Raw genomic sequence first — 27,917 nt, forward strand, 5'->3', positions numbered from 1 at the left:
GGGGGAACTAATTTTAATGATGTAATACTTACCTGTTGCTATTGCCCGATTTCCTCCTCTCAACCTGATGTTTCACTAAATTAGGTTTCTCCCAAGAAAAGAATGAAGGGAATACGCTGGAGCATCAAAAGTACAGGCTTTCTCAGAGTAATTGAGCGTTCTGGTTCACCCTAAAGGGAGGACGATTTCTCATTATATAGTCCAGGTATTTTCAATCTGGAAAAGTACCAGCTTTCCAATAGCAACAGTAAGTATTACATCATTAAAATAGCTTTACTCACCCCAAAAATACATTTTACATTACAGCTGGATGTAGAAGCCAGAAGATTGAGAGATAATGTTAATTTATTTTTATTTTGACATCAGGATTCCTTCCTGAATAAGCCCATAGCATCCTCATGTATGTTGTAAGAGGCAACTAATGGAGGCAGGGGCTATGGTGGCTCAGTGAGTAGTGTGCCAGACTTGCAGATAAAGGGTCTGTGTTCGAATCCTACTATTGGATCAGCCAGGGTTGGTCACTGTGGCGTGCCCTTGGGCAAAGCACTTTACTCCAATTGCTTTGCCACTAGATGACCTACTTGTCTTGTGTTCCATAAAAACACTAATCAAATCAATCCATAATGGCAGCTTTTACTCAAATAGCACAAGTTACTCAATGAAAATAAATAGAAATCTCAACATAAAATAAAATTTTAGTCTATTATTATAACAGCAAAACATATTTTCTTAGGGCTGTTCCATTTGAATATACATGGTACCCAGGGAAGACACTTTTTAAAAATGTATGTCAGGGTACTTAGATTACAGTTGATATGAAAACAATTGAAAAAATTCTAAATTGCATCTATGGGTATCAACTCTATATTAATAGTGCCTTCCCTGGGTCCCAAGTATATTTTACTGGAACAGCCCTTAGTAACCTGTCATTAATTTCTCTTTTTTTCTTCAGGATCAGTAGTACAGCATTAAACAATGAGTTCTTCACCAAATCATGTCAAGAGTGGAGAGAGAGATTAAAAGAAGGTTGGTGCTGGATTTGCTATCTACATCTATATCCATTATCTGCAGTTTCATTCTGTATTACATTAATACTGTATTTGGTTGCCAGTTACATAACAAGTATATGTGTTAGACAGTTTTTGACTCACCTGAACATAGACCAAGTTAGCTTCTGGCATGGTCCTGGATATGGTCTGGCATGATCCTGCATAGACTTATTTCAACCAAACTAGTTTATACAAATGATGTTGATCCACCATCACATGTGACTACCATTACTAAAATAGAAGAACTTTGAAATAAAAATCCTCCAATACCACTGAATAAAAGCTGTCACAGATGTGACTGCCATTACTAAACAGAAGAACTTTGAAATAAAAATCCTCCAAAACCACTGTGTAAAAGCTGTCACAAAATGTGACGGAAAGCATGAAGGCCTTTCAGGTTTTATACAAATGATGGCAGTTCACAATTAAATATTGCCAACATTACTAAAAATAGAAAACCCTTAAAATGACTTCAAAGCAGAAACTGTGAAACAGAATTTGATCAGGTTTGACTGATGTTCTTCCAGGTTTGTACAAAGGATGCCATTCCACCATCAGATATGGTCATTGTTGCTGACAAAAGAAAATCATTTAAATGACATGCTCCAAAGCAGAATGTGAAGCTCTATGTGACCCACTGTTATACGTTGGGGTGGGATGCTCCCAATATTTATTTGAATTACTGTGGAATTCACACCCTGGCTCGTTTTTTGTAGGAAGTGAAATTAGTGATAGAGAGAGGTAAAGCTCCGAGCCTCGAGTGAGCAATACCGACAATTAAATTATTAAGAACACAAAGGTGAAATTCAAAAGAACAGTTATTTAATACAATTTAAACGATATTAATTTCTCAACCAATCTTCTTCCTCTCGACCATGTAACAACCTATTTCATCACGTGATTCTAGTGTGAGATGGCTTTCCCCTGTACTTGGTTTCTACTCATCTGTGTTTATTCCGCCAATTCCTTTCCTCCTTCCGGCGTTCTCTGTACTCCGATTCTTCCTATCCTCTTCCCCTTTTGTCTCCTTTTCTCCTCCTCCTTCTCTCTCTCTCTCTTTCTCCAGCAACTAGGCTTGTTCTCAGCCTACTGCCTTGTTCTATCCTGTCTCTCTGAGACTCGGGACTTGACTACCCGGTAGTTCTGTCCCCAATATCTTCCTACGAAAAACACAAGGACGTTAGAATTTGTGTTAGCCATCTCGCCTCACACTACATCAACAATCAATCATCAGATAAAGGCTTTCTACATCTTCTGTCACGCATTCGTGCACATCGAAAACCCCACACGTTTTTATAGAAACAACGTTGCAGTAAGAGCGGTATCCTACTTATCATACAGAAATCACTAAATTGCATCACATCAATATATATATATATATATATATATATATATATTCTTATTCTCGTTATTCTCAACAATATCACAACAATCCGGTGCATTTCTGTACATTACACTCCACAAGTGTACACAAATATTCAAATATCCATATTATTTAAATTTATACACTGCAACCATTTCCAAAGTTACAATTTAATTCAACAATTGGAAAATCTAGAATATCACATAAATAAATACACTAGTTTACCATGAAGTAACTAAATAGCGAATTACAATATTAATTCTGACGAGTGAGCAATCTACATAATCATAGCTCATTTCTCAAGTACACATGTAAATTAAACAATACAAAGGTAATTCTACGTACTAATGATTCTAGTAAGTAAATATACATACTGCACATAATTACAATTACAATGCCGTAACATTCTGCAACAATCGAGCAAATAACTCACTGAACTTTATGAAGTTTTCTGTCCTTGAATGTGCCAAGGTTTTTCCCGCCAAATCACGAGTGGCTTTCGGAGTTATTGGTACAACTTGTCAGCACGATGCTTCACAATGACTAATTCGTTCCCAGCCCAAATGACTGTTAAATTCTGGTTCGAATTGATGGCCCCACCCTTTCTCAGTTCTGATTGGATATCAATTCTACCCCAGTCGGTCCAGCTTAACAGACGAGCCTGAGGCCATCAGTCAACGCGGGGAGATTTACAACAGCATCGAGGGTCCTTTGTTCTAGCACAAAGTTTCTAATGTCTGCATGTTAGTTTTGACACCTAACAAAGAGAACTCTTCTACAAACACGAATCGCCACAACAGTGCAGGGTCGACATACTCATGGCACTAACCCATTCCTTTGTTCCTGACGTAATTGCGGGCAGGCAAATGTGACACAGAATTTGACCAAATTTGACAGAAACATCCTGGCATGATAGCATTTATATTTCATGTAAGCAGTGCTGATTTGTCATCAAATATGACAAACATTACTTAAAATAGAACAGCTTTTTCTAACAAGCCACTGAAAAGAATTTGAATGGGATTGACTGAATCAAAAAGTCTTTTGGTTTACTAGTAATGCTGACCAACATTAAATATGACCACTGTTAGTAAAAATACAAAAATCTTTCTATGACTTCTTTTCAGAAATTGGACACAATTTGGTGAAATTTGACTGAATGCATTGTTAGGGCTGTTCCATTAAAACATACATTGGACCCAGGGAAGGCACTTTTAAAGTGGGGTACTCGCCCAAAGATGCAATTTAGAATTTTTCTTATCATTTTAATATGAACTCTGTGAATTATAGTACCCTGACATATATTTTTTAAAAACTTCCCGGGTACCATGTATGTTTTAATGGAACAGTCCTTATATTGAAGACCTTTCAAGTTTAATAAAAATTCTGCTGATTTGCTATCAAATTTGTCTGCATTTACTAAAAATAGACATCTTAAAATGATGATTTCTAAAATCCTGATCAACAGAATTTTACCAGATTTGAGAGAAGACATGGGAATTTTGTTTATATGGCATTCTCCCTTCTGTCTATCACTCCCTCTCTCATTTGAGTTCTTCTAGAATAAAGAATATTGAATCTTACAAAACATTGCAATTCTAACTGAAATATCATGTTCATATTATTAAAATTTCACCTAGCAAAAACGACAATTTTTTCCTTAAATTTCATATTTCCTGTTGGAGATCTCCATTTAGAAAATTCTTAAAGAGATGTTTGCAGGAGGGGCACATTTTTTAATGGGGCACTTTTATTCACACCAGAAGGTCACTTTGGGCAACAAAAAAACCCAAGGGAATTAACTGGCAGTGGTGATATCTATGATTCCGTCTTTTTAGCTCTGTTGGCAATAAGGCCAAGTTTGTTTATGGTATGGCCTTGCTTCCATATTGCATTTTTCAGTATCGGCTGTTTTCAGTTTCTTCTCAGAAACTACCTTTCCAAGTTCAACAAAACTTGTCAGAGAGAATTTTGCCAAGTAGAATTTTAAAATATTTATCGATGATCTCAATCCACTGTCAGACATGACTGCCATTACAAAAATAGAAAAGAACCTTTAAACAATTTCTGCAAAAACTACATAATACAATTTGACCAAATTTAACTGAGGGCATTTCTGCCTAATGACCTATCAAATTTGTACAAATTATGCCAGTCTATCATCAGATATGGCCATTGCAAACAGAAAAATCTTAAGACTTCTTCACAAGTGCTGAACAAAACATGACCAAATTTGATGATAAGCATCCATTCATAAAGATCTTTAAACCTTATATAGATGATGCTGTTCCACCTTCAGGTATGGAAATCCTTACTAAAAACAGAACAGTCTTGAAATCATATATTTGCAAAATCTGCTGAACAAAATTTAACCAGATTTAACAGAAAACATACCGGCATCAAGGCCTTGAAGATTTGTACAGATTTTGACATATGACTATAATGAGCCAAGTAATTTGGCAACCATTGCTCAAAATAGAAAACCCTCTAAAAACTTCTGAAGATCTATTCAACTAATAGATAAGTCTAAAACAAAATAAAAAAGTGTGGTTTTGGTAATGGTATGAATAAACATCGGATAACATCATTACTAACTTGCTGTTTATATAATTTTTTGTTGTCGTTGTTCAACTTGTCTTGTTCATGTCACTGCTTGCAATCTTAAGTTACCAGTTCAAATGTGAAAAAATGGGGAATGGTCAGTCCCATTCTTTTGGAAAGGGGTGGCATAAAATAGTATAGGGTCAAGACCATTTAACAATGGGTAGGTCAGGTTACCAGAACTAGACAAATTTCTTTGGCTTAAACAAACTTCAGTTTGTTGACACATTTTGCTATGTTGATCTTCTAGTACAGCATGTGAGCATTCACTCAGCCATTGGATGTATACTTATGTGGTAACATCAGAATGTCACATCATACAGTTACTGTTTGATAGCTCATGCAAGCCTAAAAAAAGATATCTTAATGGTGCAAGATAAACACTTATTTTCTCTATGCATTGTTTTAATGTCATAAAATGGGTTCATGTTAGATTTGCTAGTCCTGGCATGTGCAACATTCATCACAAGTAAGACAAATATATCAAAAGTTATAAAAATCAATTGATTATGTCAGAAAATGTGTGAACTGGCAAATAAAATGTTTCTGTCAACATAAATTTGGTATCATTCATAATTTTATTTTCTGGTTACAGGAGAGTTTACTCCTGAAAATCAACAGAGGATCAAAATGGAAGTGGAAAGAGAGCAAAGTAAAATTGATCCTTGGAAGGTAAGTATGATGGATATACATTTATTTCTCACTATAAAGTTGCCCTCATACAGCAGTTCATCTTATCACACAGGCATGTACATTATTCCCATTAAACTGCATTTAGTTTTATCTTCTCTTAATTTTAGCTCTTTGCTACTAAGAACCAGCTGAAATGCAACATAAGCATTCATTATTTTGTTTATGTTTGCTTTACAACTATACCTCATTATAACACATGTCAATTTAATGAGGACTTGCTTTTAATGTAAAACAGTTAATGTGAGGAACCTCAATATATGAACAGCATGCAGGAAATATTGTATACTTTTCATAGTGTTTACTGTGCATATAGACAACTTTTTTCATGACAGGCGTCTTTGAGAGTGTATGTCAGCATCTTCCAAGACAGTTTTGTAAGGTTTGTTGAAGATAAAACACATCATGCAAGGCAGAAGTTTGGTCACTGTCATTTAATATAATTTTAAAGAAAAGTAAATTAATATTTAAAAACTATTAGTGTTGAAGCTGGTTTCTGGTGAGTCTTCTAGCTGTTTACAGTCAAATCATTGTAACATGTAGAACTTAGGGCCCTGCATTAGAAGAAAGGAGCCCTATTAATTGCCTCTTCCATCTGTCTGTTCATACTTATGACCATCATAATGCTGGAAACCTTATTAATTAATTATTGGATGCCATTTGGTGAGGTGTATAGCCCATTACGTCAAAATGTGCATTTTCAATGCTTTGGCTTTCCAGGTCTTATTTTTGACCGTATTAATAGCCTTTTTCATCAAATTTTAGTCCTCATATTCTTGTAACCAGCTTAGTTCAGGAACCACTCAACATATTCTGATGTAATTTGCATTGTACATTGTCTCATAAATCTGGATGTGCTTTTTTATGGGTTTGGTTTCATCAGCTCCATTTTGGATGGAGTTTTGGCCCTTGATGGTTAGCTTGGCATCTTCAAATGGGATGTTATTTGTAACTGGCATAGCTCAAGAGCCATTTAATGTATTCAGATGCAATTTGGTATGAACATTGTTTCATAGAATTCATCTGCATTTTATTGGTTTAGTCTCATCTGGTCATTTTGGACAGAGTTGTGGCCCTTTTCAAGACATTTTTGTGACTTGGAATGTTGCTCACAGTATGTTGCTCGTAGATAGCAAGATGCAGGAGACATTTACCTTATTTTCTAATGCAGTTTTTGCTTTGAGCATTGCTTCATAAAGCTTCATGTGCCTTTTGTGAGTTTTCTTTCATTGATGCTATTATGTTGATCGACCTCATATTTTAAACTGGGATGTTGCTTGCATTGGTGAGACCTTTGAAGGAGTTGGATTTTGAAGTATTCCACATTGCAATTTATTGGTGTTATGATCGCGAATAGCCATCTTCTACTAACATTAGTTTCCCAAAACAAATTTGTCTGTTTAAGACCCTTCAGAGGCAATTGTAGTGAATCTGTTCCTTCGTAATGCATCATTGCTGATAGTTATCCTCAGATGATGGATGTTCTTGAATTTGTATTTAGTTGATGGACACATGTGGAATATTTGTTTTCTGTACAATAACGTAATACCAGTTGCATTTATTACGTATATAATCAGAAGAGTACAGTTTTGGTTTTGGCAGGTGCCAAACTGTGTGTATATATATATATATATATATATATATATATATATATATATATATATATATATATATATATATATGCATACATACATACATAGGTTATGCTTTCATCCAGAATTGTGAAATAAATATTTGATATCTTGCAAGGACCCATCATAATGCTTTTTTTTTTCTCTTCAGGCCAAAAACTTTGAACCTATCTGGGGACAAAAGTGAGTAGAAATATTGTCAAGTTACCTTGTATGGGTACATATTTGTTTATAAGATTTGATTTTTATGCCCTTGCCATAAATATGGCAGATGCATTATAGTGTTAGGCTTATGTATCCTGTATGTGTATTCATATTTCCATGTGTGAGATTGAGTCTTGGGATTGGCCAATGTGGGTATGTGAGAAAACTTGCCATTAGCTTCCCATAGAGTAGGCAGTTATTGCTGAGATTTTCCGGGGTTCTTCCTCCACCAGTTATATTGACCACCATGTATAGCCTATCTTGCGCTGAAAAATGGCATTAAACCCAAAGCAGTGAGATTTTCATTTTTATGTACACCCAAAATCTTTGTGTGTGTACAAGCTAACCATGTATCTATACATGAACTGTGTTCAGACTTGACGGATGTTATTGACATGTTGTCAGTATGTGCATATCATTTTGTTGTCATGCTCTAATGCATATTTGGCTGTAATGTCAATTGAACCTAAAGGCATGCTTCTTCTGTTGTGAATCACGTGTGGTCCTTTATCCATTCGCAGTTGTTATTGACAATTTCTCAGAAACATTATAACCATTTTGCTCTTGGTTTTACAGGAGGCATTCTGGCATGAGGGCTTTTCATGTTTGTTCATTGGATATTGGTCCATCTTCCAGTATGATAACCATTACTGAAAATTTAAAAATCTTCTAAGAATTCTTCACAAGAACAAGAACTGTTTGACAGAATTAGAAAATTTGACAGGGCCTTTAAGATATGTACAAAAGATACCAAATTCACCAACAAATATGGCCACCAGTACTAAAAGCAGAAATTCGTTATATTGACTTTTTCTTAAAAAATTACTTGACAGAATATAACTAAATTTGACAGAAAGCATCCTGGAATGGAGTGTGTCATGTTTTTTAGATATAATACTGATCTTCAACCAAAATATGAATGAAAACCTTTAAATGACTTCTCAGAAACGACTCAGTAAATTATTCAAATTGATAGCATCCTGGTATACAGGGCTTTCAGTTTTCTGCAACATTGCTAAACTGCCGTCAAATCTGTCCATTGCTTTTATAAATAGAAAAATGTTTTACAACTTTTTCTCAAAACCCGCATACAAGAATTTGACCAGGTTTGACAGAAATTATGGCACAGAGAACTTGGTACAAATAATGCTAATCAAATAATGCTGAACCTTTAAATGGCTTCTAAAATAAACTGAAGAACAGAATTTCACAGATTTGTGACTTGAAGAAAAATGGATTTTGAAAACAAAAGTTTGTTCTGGAGTAAGTTCCTTGACCAAATGATGTCTTGCACATGAAGTAAGAAAACAGACATTAGATTTTGAGGTTTCAAGGTCTGAGGTTAAGGTTCAATGTTATAAGGCAATAATGGTTTTTGCTCAGTAAATTTAGTTACAAACTGCATACCTTGATCAAAGATCAAAATCATTGAGACTAATCAGTCAATAATCTCTACAGAGTTGACCATGTCCAACAAGAGCCTACATAGTGGACTGTATAACACTGGCTTTGTGTATAATGTACCATTTACAATGATCTTGTTTGAAAAGCGATGAAGCCATATGAAGTAGTAATATGCCTGTCAGACAAAAGTTTCATTCAATATTTTTGATGTTAAGGTAGTATTTACAGAAGTCACCATTTCAAGCTATTTAGGTTGTCATTGCTGATTTTATTTGTTATTTCTGTAAAGCAAAAGTGAAATTTAAGTATCCTTTTGAAGCATTTGATGGCTGGATCACCATAAAGAGTTTCTACTTTGGCACCAGTGATTGTCAGGATTGCCTGAGGCAGTTAAAATTTCTAGATGGTAATTGATTTCAGTTGAAACAATAAAATGATTGAAAATATGCTGATTTGAGTTTCCCTCAGCTGATTTTCACCATTTAGTTACTAAAGTCCACTAGTCCAACATAATCTTGATTTTGTGCAAGCAATTGAAGGAAATGAATACCTTGAGAATGTGCAGACATGCTTAATATGGCATTCAATTTTGAATTAAACAAGAAAAGAAAAATCAAAAAAGAGAGGCAAGCAGTTGAAGAAAACACCACTAGATAATGATTGAAGGTTAAAGGTGTACAAGATATAATTTAAGGACTTACTGGAATACTCTAAAATGCTATGTCAATATTTGAAAGTCATGAAGGGATTATACATAATAGAATGGTTTCTGCTTGAGAAACAAGATCTTTCTTTTTTCTCCATTGTAAATCCATAGGGTTATGTGTTTGATTATATCTTAAGGAAGTTATAAAAGCAACAAGTATAAAAGTAAATATTTACAGAATTTTTTTAAATTTCAGAACATTAACAGATGTACCGAAGGCATCAAGCTCTACTCCAGTTCCGAAAGCTTCCTCTCCACTGAAAGTGAAGGCTGTGAAAAAATCTACATTAGTGTCTACCATGTTAAAACAGAGGTCAATATCACAGACTGTGCTTGGAAGTACTGTGTCTCACCCCCCCTCCACATTAACCCAGACTGTGTCTATGTCTCAGGGAGGGCTGCTTATGAAGGTTCAGACATCCAAACCTACCTCGGTTAGTATTGGAGAAGAAAAGACTGTTTCCAAACTAATATCTGCTCCAGTTTTGCAGCAAGTACTAAAGCGACCAGCTCTTAACAGTATGTTGAGTGAAAGTGATCATGAATCACTTGGTGTAGCTAGTCCTCCAAAGCAGCAGAAATTATTGATACAAACACCCATTCAGCATCTAGATCATAAGCAGCCACAACAAGCCCAGGCCAAAACACTGGCACAGATCCGTGCACAAACTCAAGCTGCCAGGATGCAGAAAGTTCAACAAGCAGAGGGCAGAATGATAGCCTCACAGGCAGGTGTTGCAGTAACACATGCAAATATAGTACAAGGACATGTTCAGTCTCCAGAGAGGGAGGGTCAGACACCAAAAATAGTTGTTCGTAGTATGCCACCAACCCCTCTACGTTCACCATCTGGAACACGGACTCTTGCACAAATCAAAGCTCAAACCCAAGCAGCCAGGGCACATGGACAAGGGCATACTAGGACTTTAGATCAAATTAAGGCTCAGACGAAAGCTCGGGTGCAGATGCACACTCATTCCCAACAACAAGTCGAAGCCCAAGCCAAGCTCCATGCCCATCTGCTTGCCAAGGCTCATGGTATTACCTCACCCACAACTACCTCTTCTAGGATACATATTCCAAATATTATCTTACCACCACAGGGTCGGCCAAAACAGACTATCAAACTCCCTAGCACAAAGTCCGACAGTTCCTCTGAAGGTGTGAACCTTAAAAGATCTATGGAAATTTGTAAGCAGGCTTTGGCACAAAGTCAGAGAAATTCAAGTAGCAGCATGGTGTCCTTACTTCCAAAAGGGAATTCACCCGAGTTAAGTGATTGTAAAGAGATTAGTGATATTCAGCCTCATCAGACACAGCAACAAGGGGCTGGGCAGATTAATTCTCGAAGCAACAGCCCAGATTTAAAACAAAGTGCCTCAAAAGTATTGTTTTCACAAGGAAAACCAACAAGTGTTGCTGGTGACATGGCCAGAAGTGGAATCTCAACAACAGCAAACGCATCATTTAATACCTCTGTCTTTGGTGCAGTGCCTCATAACTTAGGTGTATCAGTTGTAAGTGGAGCTGCAACTCAAAAAAGTGGTAGTAACTCTGAGGTATCTTTTGTAGTTCTTCCCCAAGGTCTATCTGCCCCAGGAAATTCATCAGCCTCACAGCATACGACAGTATTCACAGTGCCTGGAGGACAACAGTTTATTGTCACCTCTGGTTTGACTAACAGTGCAGCAGGGTCCACCCAGACTCTGTTGCAACAACTGATGCAGTCTGGTGCTAGAATAGTTTCCAATAAGGCTTCAGCTCCACAGAGGGCTGCAAGCGCACCACCACAGAACAGAATTCAAAGGATACCAACCCCAGTGGGGACAATTGTAAGGTCTGCTAGTGTAGGTACTACAGATTCCAGTGAACAAGGAGATCAGTCAAATTCCAACAGGAATGAAAATGTTGTTTTACAAATTCCACAGGATCAGGTGAATTTTTTATCGAAGACTGGCACTGCTACAGTACCAGGCCGTGATGGGTCTCGGACAGATAATCGGCCTGTAGTAGTCACATCTTTTGATGGTGACATGTCTAAACTAGTCGTATCTGGAGGAATCCAGATCAACTGTGGTAGTGCCAAGGCAGTGTCTCAGTTCATAGTTGGTTCAGAAGAGACCCAGAGAGGAAAAATCGTAACCAAGTCTGTATCAGGTTTGAATATTCCAACCGTTAATAATGCCAATAATGTGCATGTCATTTCTGCTGGCAGTAAAGAACCAGATGTAGGTGGCAACAATGTACTGATACCAACATTTAGTATGACTAATGTTTCAACAGCAACATCCGCTGCCCCAACAGGTCAGCCTACTTCACAAAGTAACTGTGCATGTAGCCTAAAAGCAATGGTGACATGTCGAAAGTGTGGTGCATTTTGTCATGATGATTGTATTGGACCTTCAAAACTTTGTGTTACTTGTCTCATCACTACATGAGATTTGATGTTAGTAATGCAAGTCCTTACATGTTTTCTTGTGTGATAGCCCATGCATGCTTTTTTATATATAATTATCACGATCAATTTACATTTTTCTTTGTTGTAGTCATTTACTCAAACCACTATTGCCTATTTTTTGTCGACTATTGGAGTGTTTAGCCAAAATAGCCATTGGCTATTCATTTTCCACTATCTTGTTTTGGTTAGGGTTTTTTTTTTTCTTCATCTTTTCTAACCATTACAAAGGAAAAGGCAAACAGTGTGATTACCAGTAAAAATTTATATTTTGTTGATAAGTTTGGTTACTACTGAAAATTTTATTAGTTTAAACCTTGGCCCTAAAGGCCAAACAAAGAATTAACAACTCTGAATGTCAAATGTAAAAATGTGGTCGAATAGTATGCATTGATAATTTGATATTTGAAAGATTCTCAGGAAATCAGTTCATTGTATTTGAATATGTACAAAATTTGGTACATACAATATGTATTCCATCTCAGATGTGTGGAATATTATCATACTTGCATAAAATCCAAATACTTGTTGCTCACTTCTAAAGATTTTAGAAATGTTAGAGAACCGCCTCTGTAACTTTCAGATCTTGCGTTTTATATCGCTTGAACATCATTTGATGGTTATTCATAATTCATGATAAGCAGAATGTTTATTTTACACAAATTAACCCAGAACACGTCAGAAATCTTAAATTGATAAAATTAATAGTTTAATTTTAACCTTTCAAATTGATTTAAGATGTATATATGTGTTACAAGCACAGTACATTTTTTAGTATGGCACATTTGATCAGTAAAAATTATTATATTGGGACAAGTTACAGGTGTTTCATTCACATTTTAACATTATAGTTCTTGTTCATCACTGATCAGTGTGGGAGCATGCACAAACAGAGCCAGACAACTAAACGCATCCCGAGTCTTGGTAACTAAGATGTTTTGATGTATTCTTAAAAAGAATGATTAACATTTGAACGACTAAAATGCAGTCTAATTAAGATGCAGTCCAGCATTGTATGTTTGTGTTTTATGTTCTTTACAAATGAACTTGTCTGATTCAGTGAAGAAAAAGTTTTAATGCCATCAAAATTTAAGTTGAGGAACTTTTAGATAAAATACAAGATAAAATGTGTAGCTTGCCTAGACAGTCATAAATTAAGGTTTGGTTATTCACCACATAGTTTTTAGTATCTTGTCAAAATTTGTTTCTTTCTTCTTTGTCTTATTCCTTTTTTTTTTCATCAGGTAAATGAACTGCTACCTCTCTTTGTAATAGACAAGGAGCTATTTAGTTGTTTGGTTATCTGTCAAAGGACATCTGTCCATCTGTTTGCACAAGTTTGTTATCACTACTCCAACATTGAAGCTTTATACGCACAAACTTCAACTGGTCCTAAATGAAAATCGTACTTCTCTTGCATTCATTGTGGCCACCAGAAGCTGTCTTGAAAATCTTGCTATTGCTACTCTTGAATCGTATCATATCAGCATGGTATTTTATTTTTCATCATAAGTCATCTAACAGTTATAAAAAAAAATAGTCTTGAATTTCTGGGTTCTTTTCAGACAGTAGAGCATCAGTCCCTTTAAGGGACTTGTGTATTGATTGCTTAGCAAGACACACACACACCCCCGCCTTTTTTCTTCAGCCTAATTATGATGAAATTAAATTACAAAGTGGTTGGAAAGTTCCTTGTTTATCATAGCCATCTTCCATCTTTATTTAAAGGTAAGATGGTTGCATTTTTGTATTGCATCAGTAAACAATACTTTTAATATAAAATATTTAATATTTACATTGCAGTGTTGTACCATGAGCTATGAACAGGAACATTTTATCCACTCCAAACTTCCATTGTCCCAACACTTATCAAATTCCCTTGTCTTGATGGGAGGAAAGAGATATATAAAAATTTCCCCATGGCAGCTTAATCAAGGTGCAGTGCTGTTAGTAATATCTTGATATTGATATTTCTTGTTGTGCCAAGATAACAATAGCACCATTTCCTCAGCAAAGCTGAATAATTTAGTATAATTCATTTTAGTGGCATTCATTTGTCCTATGATCAGTAGTTATACATTCTTCATGGCAACAGTCCAAATCCTGTTTAATAGTTTAAGCTTTATTTTTGTTGGTTTTATCCATAATCATACTATGACATCATAGTGGGCATAAAATAGAACTGATGTCTCATTCAGATGTTAATTGACTTATCTTTTTAAGCCTTAGATCAGGGGTGTCCAAACCTTTTGCAAAGATGGCCAGATTTGATAAAGTGAAGATGCCTGGGGGCCAATAGTTCCTTCTGATGTTTTTTTTAAGCACAAAAATTACATGCAGATATACACTGTTATAGAATATAGAACAGTAAATAAATAAAAAACAAACAAGCAATAAATAAATAAAGCAATTTTCATTGTAACAATTATCTTTATTTTTCAAATGGCAATGTAACTAAATATAAGCCACTCAGGCAGGTATGAACAACTCTAAAAACACAATTCTGCCTTTCATTCATATCTGGAGAGTCAGATAACACTGAACTGTATGTAATACCTTAAATTTCCAAGAGTTAGATAAATATCTTTGCCTCATGGTCATTTTAAACAGGAGTTATAACTAATGAAAAGTTTTCTGTTATCATTAAAGTTTAAAACAAGTGAATTTTGTTTCTGTCTTTTAAAAGATCTTTCAGAAAATAATAGTTTGTACCACATATACAGGTACATAACATCAACAGTTATAACCAAATCTTATTCAAGAGTTTAATAAAATAAGTACCATAAGTCTAAGTGCATAAGTGTGCATCAGTCGCAATGGCAGAAATGAGCGGAGAAGGGTTCACGTGCTAGCGGGCCATAAATAATACATTATATGACAGAAGCCGCGGGCCGTATGAAATCTTACCGCAGGCCGTGATTGGCTCGCGGGCCAGACTTTGGACACCCCTGCCTTAGATGATGATAATGAACCAATCCTCATATCATGGCATTTTGGTTATAGAACTTAATGTTTATTGCTAACAACATATTGGAATTTATTCTCAAGATTTGGAAAGATTAATTTGGAGAATATCAGTGATACTGGAACTTTTTTCTAAGGCAAGGTGAAGGATAAGATGCAGTTACCAAAATTTGTATTGAAATTTGGGGTGGGTGTCTAGCTTGGTGTTCTGGAAGCAGAAATGGGTTGGAATAGGGGGTGGTCTAGCCTGTATATTAAAATTATGGGATTATATCTCGTTAGTTCTGTTGAATACAGTTAAACTTCTAAAACAAATTGTTAATAATGTAATAGCCCATTTTAAAAAATACTGAAAAGAATTGGACAATAATAATCTACAACAGAGCACTCCGGTGGCACCATGGTTAGAGAGTCTGCCTCGGATGAGGGAGGTCGTGGGTTCAATCTCCAGCAGAGACATATCAAAGACTTACAAAAATGGTACTAACAGCTGCCTCACTTGGCGCTCAGCATTAAGAGGTTAGTGTTAGGACGGTCAGCCTGGTGTCAGGATAATGTGACTGGGTGAGACATCATGCTACATGTGTGCGGCATGATGCCCCAGTGCTAGACATCACTATAAACTGTCACACTGAAGACATCATAGCGAGATGACTGAAAAATTGTTAAAGCTACATTAAAAATCCAAATCACATACACACACAACACTAATCTACAACAGAACTCCAGTGTTTCTCTCCACACAGATGTATATTTGAATTTTTTAAATTGGCATCGTGTGTTTCAGGTTATTTGAGGTAATACACATTACATACTAAATTGCTTAAATTGTTGATGATGCATGTTAAACCAATGCCAGACCAAAGTATGTTGTGTAAAGACAGAGGGTACAGAATATTAGCATCCAAACTCACATGTCAAGTTTAACAGTAAACTGCACAGACCCAGATTTTCTGTTCCATAATGTGCCATGAGACTTGGGTCAGTGCAGTTTGTTAGGAGTAATTATTAGAATTAAAAACCTAAATCCTCATCTGCTAGTGCATTATCTGATGGCAAATCAGGGTCTGTGTTTTTTGCAGTTGGTCTCAACTTATAAGTATGTATATATGGTTGGCTGAAAGATTTAACTGTTCAGTTTTACCTGCCATCATTTTCACATTGCACAGTAAAGCAAGCTCCCACTAGTGTCAGTTTACGCTGTCATTTAGTTTAAGCGATTTGGTATACAGGATATGGGTAATACTTTCTATTTTATTTAATTTTGTTTGCCTTCTGGTATAAAGTGTTATACATTTCCATTTTGCCCATTGCATCCTGCAATTCTGTATATCATGAATTTTGATTGTTTTGACAACTTTTGAAGGACTTAATTTGTTGAAAACTGACTTGGTTTGTGCATTATATAGATCCAAGGCAGGTTCAGTTTTAACCAGTGTTCATCAAGACTGGAATTAGTTTTGCATTTTTGCTTATCATTCTGCTTCCACTTAATAACTTTTAAAGGACTTAAATGTGTTAAAACCAGCTTTGATATAGGATTACATTACCATTATTCAGAAGAATATTGGTTGGATTTTTAGTCGTTTCAGTTAAATATTAGCAGTTATGGCCTCTTTCTTACTTGGAAATCTAAGCTGCATCTTGAAATGTTCTTTGTTGGGTTTTTTTTTTTTTTTCAGTTGTAGTTTCTCTCAGGATATCTGTTTCTGCAGGACAAATGTCTACTTACTACAAATGTCTAGTTACTGGAAAATGTTTATCAAAATAACAGTGATTTTCCCACTTTAGATGGAACTTGAGTGCATATCATGATCTAGAGTGGAAATGAATACGAAACTGTTCCTGTTCGAATATTAGTTGAATGTATTTGAATAGTTTTATAGTTATTCATTGTTTGATTGTGATTTTGAATATTCATTATTCGAATAGGATTTTGAATATTCATTATTTGAATAGCATTCAGACACTTCCAGCCTCTTTTCTTTCTCTACTTGGTATTTATTGACATCCCCACACCCAGCCATACTGCATTAAAAACGGAACTAATTAGGTTAAATCTAATTTAATAACTTTGATGGGGACATGAGTAAATATTGGGTAAATTTGAATAAAAGATCAAATGAATGTAGATGTCAATTTCCCTGTTTATCTTAGATTCAGAACAAATGTAAATGTTCTTTTTAATACTGAAGATGAACATTTAGGGGCAGAAACCCAATTACCTGTTCTGTTAACTGCAGGGGCAGTCTAAAAATTTATCAGAAAGGTATTTCTTGACCAAAGTAAGTGGCAGATTTAAATTAAATAAATTCGGATACATGGATTGCAGGTCTCCAGACTTGATTGGAATAGTTTATACCTGACATGCCTGATGAGACTGGCTTTTTGACGGACTATAAAATACCCAAGTCCAAAGTTTGGGGATTTTATGTTAAGCCATAAGAAACTCATATTCTGACTTAAAATTTAACTGTTTTAACTGAAATCAGTACATGTGGATTAGCATTATCTTGTATGTTAAATGTACGTATTAGTAGGTGTGAAATGGCCTGGTGGCTTCTGTGCACAGTATAATGTAAACTCCACCAAGGCCATGTATTCCCAGCATCAGCTATGTTTGGGTTTAAAACATTCAGTTTCATGGGTATTAAAGAAAAAATGAAATTATCCCTGCATAACCTGGAATATATGCTGGTAACTGCATTTTTGTTTTAATTTGCTGCTAACAAAGTAGATACCTTTATTGTGGCATCAATCTCTTGACCCCTACAACTTAAAGGATCCTGTTTCAAAGTCATGTGGTTCTTATTGACATCTGCATTGCTGGCTTTCAAGAAAATAAAAGGATGGTGTCAGATTTTAAGCATATTGGTAATTCTATAGCTGTATAATGACTTCAGCGCTTGAATAAAACACTATGTAACTGGAGTCAGCTTTCTGAGTCAAGTTTATCAGGAGTTGGGATAGGGGAGTGGAAATGATTTATGGGATGGACCATATCTGCTCCTGATAAAACCAGTGGGGGCCCCGAGTGGCCGAGTGGTCTAAAGCGCTCTCTGTTACAGATCACTGCCATCTCACCTCTGTCTGCGCCGGTTCTAGTCATAGATTCAGCCAATATGTGGGTATGTGAGAAAGCTTGCCAGTAGCTTCTCATGGGTCAGTGGTTCTTCCCGGGGTTTTCCCAGGTTCTTCCTCCACCATTAATACTGGCCGCCATGTATAGCCTATCGTGTGCTGAAAAATGGCATTAAACCCCACAACAACAATAAAACCAGTGTGCAGCAACATTACACAAAGATTTCTGAGCTTTGGTTGATGGATATGTGAAAACTCGTTGGCTTTGATATATGACCCTTTTTCTATGTTATGTTCATTATCAACTTCATGAATTACATATTATCTTTTGAACTGTAGAATGAATTTAAATACGATTTTGTAAACAGTGTGATTTTTTAGAATTTTGACATTAAGATTACCTTGTGAGTCAGAGTTTGAATTTTGATTTTCAGGTAATTTAGCAGTTTTTAGGTTGTTCCCTTGTACACTGATTTATTCAAAACTTCATAGTTCACATTTTTTGCATTTCTTTACAGAATGCTGCCAAATTCACTTTGTGAGTCGATATCTGAAAACAGTTTTCTATTTTAATATTCTCCAAAAAGTATTCGAATGTGAATGTTCCGATATTCATTTCTGCTCCAGTTTGATATGTGATATGTGACACATGCTGCTGTCTTTATGGCCAGTTTGGGGAAGTGTTTGAGATTTAAAATGCTCGGGGAAGTAGATTTGATTAATTGGTAGACTTGATTGAATATTCATATAGCAAGGTAAAACATGACATGGAACTCTTGCTTACAACAGTGCATATACTCAATCTGATTAAATGATAATCTACTTGAAAGAAGTAGATAGATAGGCACTGATTTGAGGTCTTGTTCTGTTGATGTTTTGATTCAGCAGTTAAATAGAAGTTTCATTGTTTTGAAAGGGAGCAGCATAATTTGCAATGTATAATTCCTAATGAAAACTCTAATCTGTAATAAAATGCAATGCATTGTCTGATAGGCTGCTTAAAAATAAGTGGATGGAAAATTCCAAGGTCACCAGAACATGAAATTTTTTGGTGCGTGTCAGATCTTCTTTGTGTAGGAGATCTTCATTTTAATTAGAATGTATATATATTAATTTTTCACTCTTTCTTCTTTTTTGCTTTATACATTAAAAGCCTACTCAATTGATTGGCATAGGTTATATTTCTAACGACATACATTTCCTCTAGATTCAATATATATACATACATTTCACATCATATGGTTTCTGTGAACTTTTTTCTGCACATGTACATGAATACACTGAGTACAGATGCTGTAAATGACATCATTTAATATTGGTAATATACACTTATACAAATACAAAATCAAAATTCCATTTAAACATATAAAGTAAGTGAGCTAAGACATTACAAAGGCGTGGTAAAATCAAAATGACTGACAAAAAGAAGTGATCAGAAATTTGGATATATTTTACAGAGGTAGAAAATATTGGAAAACATAAAGTTAAATGCATCCTTTGTGTAGCATAGTCCACTGGTGCATTGATAAGTCGTCAAAAGCACACAAATGTATCCTTCACTGAAACTGGTTACTAGAAGATCCCCAGTCAACAACCAATTACAGCTTTCACACTTTGTTCTGTGTAGTTTTCTTTGGAGTTTTGTCTGCCAGTTTCATTGATGTGCTTTGCGATGATCCCATGCTGGTACTAAGTAATCACCTGATGTAACACCATAATTCTTGAATTAACCTAAATTTAGTGTACTTGTGCCATGTGGTATGTATATACATGTTGACGGAAATCAAATTGATCACCTTTTATTGTAGAGTAGCAGTTTGTTAGGGATGAAACATCAATCTGCAATTACCTAAATATAAAGTGAAAATAAATACTGTAATGTATTTTTCAATTGAAGTCCTGTGTTGCTAATGTCTTGAAAACTATTGTGTAAAATGGCACAAACTTGTAACTTTTTAATTTTAAAACCAGATATTTGTATGCTTTAGCAACAGGTGTATTAATTTTTCAACATTGATAAAGTGTCTGATCATCATTCTGAATTGAGAAGCCGCCTTTATTAGTCTGTTTAGAAAATTTTAGACAATATTTAAACAGATTTATTTCATTTCATTAAAGATGTGTAAACATTTAGAGGATTTTGGTATAAACATTACAGCCCTAATGCATAGATAAATAGAGAGAGTGTTGATGCTTGTTGAGTATAGAAATGTCATCATAAAAAGTGAGCAGGAAACAGTAGTTTATTTGGATTGCAGATTAAAAAGCAAGCTGTTTTGAGAGAATACACACTAAATACCTAATGAGGATTACAATATCTTCAACACATAATGCACGTTTCACATTCCATCATTCTGTACAATTCCATCACCATTCATAGATTTATTATACATGTCCTGTGTCAGCTAGCTCTCGGCTTTGTAAAATAGTTGAGCTATTGATTTACTTAGATAACCATAACGTAAGAATTATCATATTTCTGATCTGATTGGATCCAGTTTGGTAAATAAATTTATACTATCATGAAAATCTTGGCTAAGATCAACGCTTAATAATGGGTTTGTCTTGCATCTGAATGGTTCAGCATGTTACTGTACTGGAGTGGATATTTCTCATCTTAATTTGATCAGACATGGAATATAGCCTTATATCAAAGATCTCAGAGTATTTGATAATGAGATCCACACACATTAATGGAATTGATCTTGCAATTGATTGTCTGATCTTGTTGCCATTCTGGAGGCCAGATTTCTGACCTGATTTTTGTCAAACCTGGAGCATAGGCTTATATCATCAAATTCTTGACTGCTTTTTAATAAGCAGTATCCATGCATAATAATGAGGTGATCTTGCATCAGATGACTCAGCTTTTGCCATATAGACATTTGATTTTGATTAAACTTGGAATGTGGTCTTAAATCATCAAGATCTCAGTTGAGTTTGTTACTGGTAGAGACCTATACATATTAAAATGAGGTGATTATGAATCTGATTTGCTAAAATTGTTATCATTGGAGGCCATAATTCTAATGGAATATGATCATACGTCATCATGATTTATGACAATAAGTTTGATAATGAAGTTGAGCCACACATTAATGAGGTGAGCGTAACACTGTAGCAACTCTGTTTATGATCAGATTTTGATCAAAATTATTTAACAGCCTTGTATGATCAGTTGGAGGGGTTTGAAATGGTTAATTGTTATGTAAACCAGGCATGCGACCACAGGCCTAATTTGGCCTCATGTTTTTGTTGTAAGCTTACGTGTGATGTTTAATAAATGAGAAACTGAACACTTTCTGAGCATCTGCAGACCAGACATGAGGTCCCTGGTCATTGGCATTTAAAAAATATACTGCTTTTAGCAATAATGTCTTTTTAATTTTTCAGACTAATTGCTTCATTCCCTAATTGGTCTTTTATCCATGCATTGGCACGTGCAAGATTATATGGTGCCAAGGCAAAAGGAATTAAGTTCCTTGCCCAAGACACACCACTACAGTAACCAGCCAAGGCTGATTTGGTCAGGATTCAAGCATATATGCAATGATTGAATCACAGTAGGATATATATGAATTTGGTCTCGAGTAGCCATTAATGTTAATTTACGTTCACTATACTTCATTTCAGTATATTATAAGCAATGAATTTTTTTTTCTTCTTACAAGTGATTTACCTAAAAATATCCTCTTACCTTTCGAGCTTTCCATAGCAAATGATCTCTCAATAAATCACATTTTTTGCAGTTTGCATAAAATTATGATGATTAGTCCTGCTTCTAGATCAAATGTGTCATTTTAAGATGCACTGCCTATGAGCTTCAAGATGACATGAGTGTCATTTTGAGATGTACTGCCTTTTTTATTTTTTTAAACAAGTGCCATACATTCATTTTCACATTTGTTCTAGAACAAAGTCAGGTTTTTCAGTTGGTGTTGGGGATTTCTTAGCCTTAGGGCTGAATTGTGCACACAAACATTAACAAGAACCCTTTGAATCATCTCGTCAGCAGTATCCATTACACACTTGACTGGCTCATCAATTTAGGTCCCTAGCATGGTTTTCTTGGTCCTTGGTTTTTTTGGAAACAGACTATGCAAGATAAGTATGCACCCGCAACATTTTTAAGCTGATATCAGTTTATTGGTAAAAAATATGTTGGCTTACCTACTTTGCCTGTCAACTATCAAACTTAATCCAAACCCTCAGATTTATGACTGCCCACGTGGTGATATATGCTTTGCCTAGCAAGGCAAAAATATTTTCTTTCTCAAGTTGAAGTGTTATTATCTAGCCCAATGTTTATACAGAAAAAAAGAAGGAAAAAAAAACAACAACATCCAAATGTGTCGGGACAGTTTTCTCCAAATTATCCTTACTGGCTTAAGGGACTGTTCGAATGTTTTTGCCTTGTGATGTCATACCTACAGTGTTACTATTTGAGAACAAATATTCTACAAGACCTGATTTGATTTCACTTATAGGTGTTTAATGCCAAATGTTATATCATGCTGAGATAATTGGAGTAAATTGTTTGTCCAGAGACACAGTGGCAGCTAATTCTGCCTGGGCTTTGCTTGGATTTGAACCCACGACCTTGCAAGAATGCAGATTTTGTGATCATAAAGGCTTTCAGAAGTTACTGTATCTGCAATGAAGTAATGGGAAATTATGAAGAATTCTCTTTCATTTGGAGGGGGGATTTGCCTCAAAATTGATTTTCGGACGTTTTACTACTCCGTTCTACTTGATTCCATTATCATTGGGTAATACAGATTTTATCCCTCAACTTTCATTTCATTGGTGTGAATTTTTATGAATCGGGCACCATATCTCTATAACTGTTTTGAGTTTGTACTGCAGAATTGTGTTGAATTTTGTGAATAGTGTGTTTAATCATTCTGATGTACTTTTCACTATCACTATGCAAAAATGTTGAAAATAATGTAATAATTATTTGTACAAGTTATATGTCATTTTGCTGTCTGAAAGGAAATGAATCTTGACTTGTGATTGCTTGCATTGTAAGAATAGATTGTGTGCTTTATACCATATATATATATACTCACAAGTCCAGTAAAACTAAGCAACAAAAAGATCCTGATCTGCCTCAGGATAATGTGCCTGCAGATCAGGGTCTGTTTTGTTTGTAATACTGGTTACTCGTAACAAACTGCACAGACCCAGATTTTCTGGTGTGTTATATGATGGCAGATCTGGGTCTGTGCAGTTTGCAGTTGGGCTTGTTTTATAAACAAGTATATATGGTAATTTTTACATCTTTTCAATCATTGCATCTAATATCCTGATTGTGCAGTGTTAGGTTCTAACCACAATCTTTTTTTTGTGGTTATAAAATGAAGCCTATAAAGTTCAGACTTAAATATGATCAACTTGTTCATATTTTCATCTTTCTCATTAACTGTTTTTTTGCATGTAAAATGCAAGAAACTGAAGATGACACAAGTATTTTCTGAACTTGAACTGTTCTCAGTGTTTAAGGAGGGTTTATAACTTTTTGTTACTTATATCTTCCTGTGAATGGTGACACACGTGTAACTCGCTTTTTAAAGCAGTGTTGGTGGTGACAGTGGTAAGGTTTTATATTGAAGTTCATTGAAAATTACCAGTTGATATATTCAGGTGATTCAGTGGAATTGCATTACTGAGATCTGACATGTACTGCTTCACTTCTGCTGACAGAATTGGCGGCTACAATGTAAAGATTTTGTGTAAATATTTTTTAACTTCCTATCTTGTGCATCAGTTAAAACTCTGGTGCAGTTTTAGTATACCATATATACTCAACTGTAAGTTAAGTCCAACTGCAAGCAACATAGAACCAGATTTGCCATTGCTTGTTGTGCCAGCAAATTAGGATCTAATTTGTTTGTTCTACTGATTACTCCTAACCAACTGCATAGACCCAGATCTGCTGGCAATTTATATGGCAGCAAACCTGGGCCTGTGAAGTTTGCAGTTGGACTGGACTTATAAGTGAGTATATATGGTAGATCTAAAAGTTGTATCCATTTGTTTTACACCTACTTGAGCAAAAGATGCTTTTTATCCTTGCGATATCATTCACATGTGAGTAACTGTGTTCTTTAAACCCATTTTTTTCCCCTCCTTGTTGTCAACCAGTTTCCAGCCAGCAGAACTACTTAAGAATTAATTTAGGATTAAATTTTATGTTAACCTTTTATGCAGAATTTTGTTTTCTTTAATACAGATTGCAGATTTTATTAGCATTTAAGACATTTTTATTTTTCAAAGTTTACTTAAATTCATTTGAAAGAAAACTGTCTTGAGCAATTAGATTCTTTTTGTAACTGGAATTTTTTTCTTCTTCATATAACCAGCTTTTACTGTTTTATCATTATACCTATGTGATACACGTACATGAAATGTTTGGTTCTAGACAGACAAGCTATTGTGGGGGGTGGAGAAATTGAACCCTAATTGTGAATAATTACTTCAAACCATATTTAACTTTTAAAATGAATAAACAATGTGCAGAATATGAGCTTAGGATGTGGAAATGTGCTCATTGTACTTACAAATTCATCTCTGTATAAAAATGGCATTAACAAATCAACAAATTTAATAAGAGTCACACATAAAATCACTTTAGACTACAGTATGGGTGAATATATGTGCAGTTGATAAAAGCATACATGGTTATTGCTTCTCCTGCCAAATAGAAAGTCTCATCCACATTGGGTTTTCTCCAGAAGACTTCATATGCTACTTAAAATAGAAGATAAATGCTGCTGTTCTGACAACTAATATGGCCACCATGGTAGCAGTCTTGAAAATCTTGTTATTGCTACTACTTCTCAATGGATGGCTATACTGACAGGGTTTATGCCAAAAGACACAATATCTAGTTGTTCCTAAACAAAATTGAAACCAATTTTACATATAATATGGCTGTCACTACAACCATTTTGAGAATATTATCGATATATCTCCTAATCGGTTGGACATATTAAAAGTGGGGTTTTTAACAAATGTTTTTTTCTAATGTTTGGTTTGTCTTAATGAAAATGGTGCCAGTCTGAATTCCAGTATGACTACCACAATGGCCAATTTGAAAATCTTGTCACTAAAGATTATTAGAAATGGTTTCAATACTTGGTATTTGAAAACTAGAATGACCTTATCTCAAATTCTTGGAAATTATTTTCTGCCAGTTAAATGTCAGTTCCTTGAAAGGATTTTTGTTTACATCTACAGAAATGTTTTGGACTAAGAACCTTGTCAGCCAGGGATGATCACTTCACTGAACCTTCATTTTGCAATACATTTAAACACATTTTATACAGACTCATTGGATTTATCCTCTGACTGCATTGATAATATTAGAAGCATTATTTATGCTTTTGGATTACCATATATACTTGCTATTAAGACTAGTCCAACTGAAAACTGCACAGACCCAGATCAACTGTTGCATAATGAGCTGGAAGATCTGGTTCTATGCAGTTTGGTAGGAGTAATCAGTCGAACAAACAACATTCACCCTAATCTGCAGGCATGTTATGATATGGCAGATCAGGATCATTGTTCACATTTTTAATTGACTGGTAAATGAGTATATATGATATTGAAAATTCTGGATAAATTATGCATAGATAATAAATGTAAGCTGTTTGTGTACAGTATAGACAACTTCACAGGTAACTACAGAAGCTTTATTTCATCTTATTGCTTCCATAGGTGTTGTACTAGCAAGGCTGTTTCTTGAAAAATCATTGGTAGAGACCTCATAATATGACACTGCTAATTACATCTGATGTCCATTGACATGTAGTACCTAATTTCATGACATGTTGAAATTTGTCCTTATTAGTTCAGCATGTTAGTACAGGACATAGATTTAGCTATATGACAAAATAATTTGAAATTTCTTGTTGATAATATTTGGACTAGACATTTCATGTGGACAGTCCATTTTATTGAAAAAGAAAACGGGTGCGATTTATAAGAAATTGAAATAAAGTTGAATAGGAAACAGTCATGATTGCAGTACAATAATAATGAAAAACTGTCATGTTGATTCTGAAACAGAGAATAAGTAAAACTTGTGTTGACTGTAGAACAATGAATAGTTAGTGTTAATTTGATGCACAGTAAAATCTATTGGTGAGATCCCATGTGTAATATTTAGAATTGTTCACGCGTGATCATGCACATTTTTATCTTGGACCAATATCTACTAGGTTGCACTGATCATAAATAGCTGGTATTGGTTTATTTTCTAATGAACAATACTTAACTGTTCCTTTCAGTTTGCTTAACCCATCATAATTCGTTTGAGTTGATACTGCATCTTTATTCTGCAGTATAACAATCAAAATTTTCATGAATATCTCTTGTAAAATTAAAAGTATATCCCATATTACTTGCTTATAAGCCAAATCCAACTGTAAACTGCACAGACCCAGGTCTGCCATCGTATAATGTATGTGCATTTCTGGGTCTGTGCAGTTTGTCAGGGGTAATCAGTAGAACAAACAACATAGACCCTGATCTGCAGGCTTATCATATGATGGCAGATCAAAATCATTGTTTGCAGTTTTACTTAACTCATAACCGAGTATATATGATACAGCAATACATGTATTTGAAAGCAGAATTTGTAGAATTTCATGCATGTCGGCAGAAGACACATATACATCTTGAAGTTCTTCTTTTTGATTGTCATTTGATTTGTGATGATAATTTCTATGATGAGTAATAGGGACAAAGATGGATAAGTTTCATTATCAGCTATATGTTAGTGATACAATATGTAGGGTTCTCTGACAATTAATATTTTTTAACATTATCAAATAGTAATTTAATGTAAGTAAAAGTTTCTGTAATATTTTTTTCATGTTTGGGTTAAAAGTGTTTGAAATAAAGATATTTAAGAAAAAGCTCTTATGGAACCAGTATGATTTGATATTGATATTTATAAATGACAGTGTGCTTATTATTTAATTGACTTTTCACTTGTCAAGTGTTTGACAAATGATATTTGTTTTTTTTTGTGTAAATAGGATGAATGATACAATTTATGACTAATTTGAAGATATGAAATAAAAATTCATGACACCATTGCATTAGAGTTTCTTGTGATTTGTGGTAATTGCCATTCATCAGGTGTGCATATTTGAATTATAAAATACACCTTGCCTCTTACTGTGGTTATGTCACTGTTCTGAATATATTTTTACCATCCAGTAGGTATATTATTTTGAAGTGTCAATTACATACCTTGCGCTTGTCAATTATATACCTTGCCCTTCTATAGGTTGATTGCATGACACTAAATAATGAAAACTATCATGTTGATTGTAAAAATATGAATAATTAAAGCTTGTGTTGACTGCAGAACAGTGAATAGTGAAAAGTGTTCCTCTCTCTCTGTATATAAAAGAGAGAGCAAGTCTGTGTCATTAAAATCTGTTTGACCGTGGAAATCAGTCTTGTTTAAATGCAGTCTATGCTGCTCTTCATCCTTAATAAGTGTTTTGACGATAATGCAGTCATTTGTATTGGCACACAGTAAAGACTGGTTGGCACTGTTGTTCAAATTTCCCAAAAGACTTGGATGAATTTTACTTAACAACAAAAAATTATCTGTATGCATCTACATTGCTGTGGGAGAATGTCATGCAGGTCTGAAACGTAATCAGCAACTGCAAAAAGGAAACTGCTGTACAATGCAATTGCATAAAGAGCTTCAGCTTTTATGACATTGTCTGTGGAAGATTGT

At 34.8% G+C, this 27,917-nt stretch overlaps 1 protein-coding gene across 1 annotated transcript in view; it reads left to right on the forward strand.

The window, feature by feature from the left end:
- The window catches only part of LOC149807492 (uncharacterized), an 80,408-nt gene extending 53,149 nt beyond the window's left edge, over positions 1–27,259 (forward strand). Inside the window, exons 7-10 of the mRNA XM_089967161.1 lie at positions 953–1,026; positions 5,609–5,685; positions 7,486–7,517; positions 9,845–27,259. Of these exons, the coding sequence (XP_089823287.1) occupies positions 953–1,026; positions 5,609–5,685; positions 7,486–7,517; positions 9,845–12,086 (2,425 nt within the window). The 3' untranslated portion in view covers positions 12,087–27,259. The remainder of the gene's footprint in view (positions 1–952; positions 1,027–5,608; positions 5,686–7,485; positions 7,518–9,844) is intronic.
- The last annotated feature ends 658 nt before the right edge of the window (positions 27,260–27,917 follow it).

This window comes from Sinohyriopsis cumingii, chromosome 1 (assembly GCF_028554795.1).
Source record: "Sinohyriopsis cumingii isolate HCF-2022 chromosome 1, ASM2855479v2, whole genome shotgun sequence".
In the NCBI taxonomy this organism is placed as follows: Eukaryota; Metazoa; Mollusca; class Bivalvia; order Unionida; family Unionidae; genus Sinohyriopsis; species Sinohyriopsis cumingii.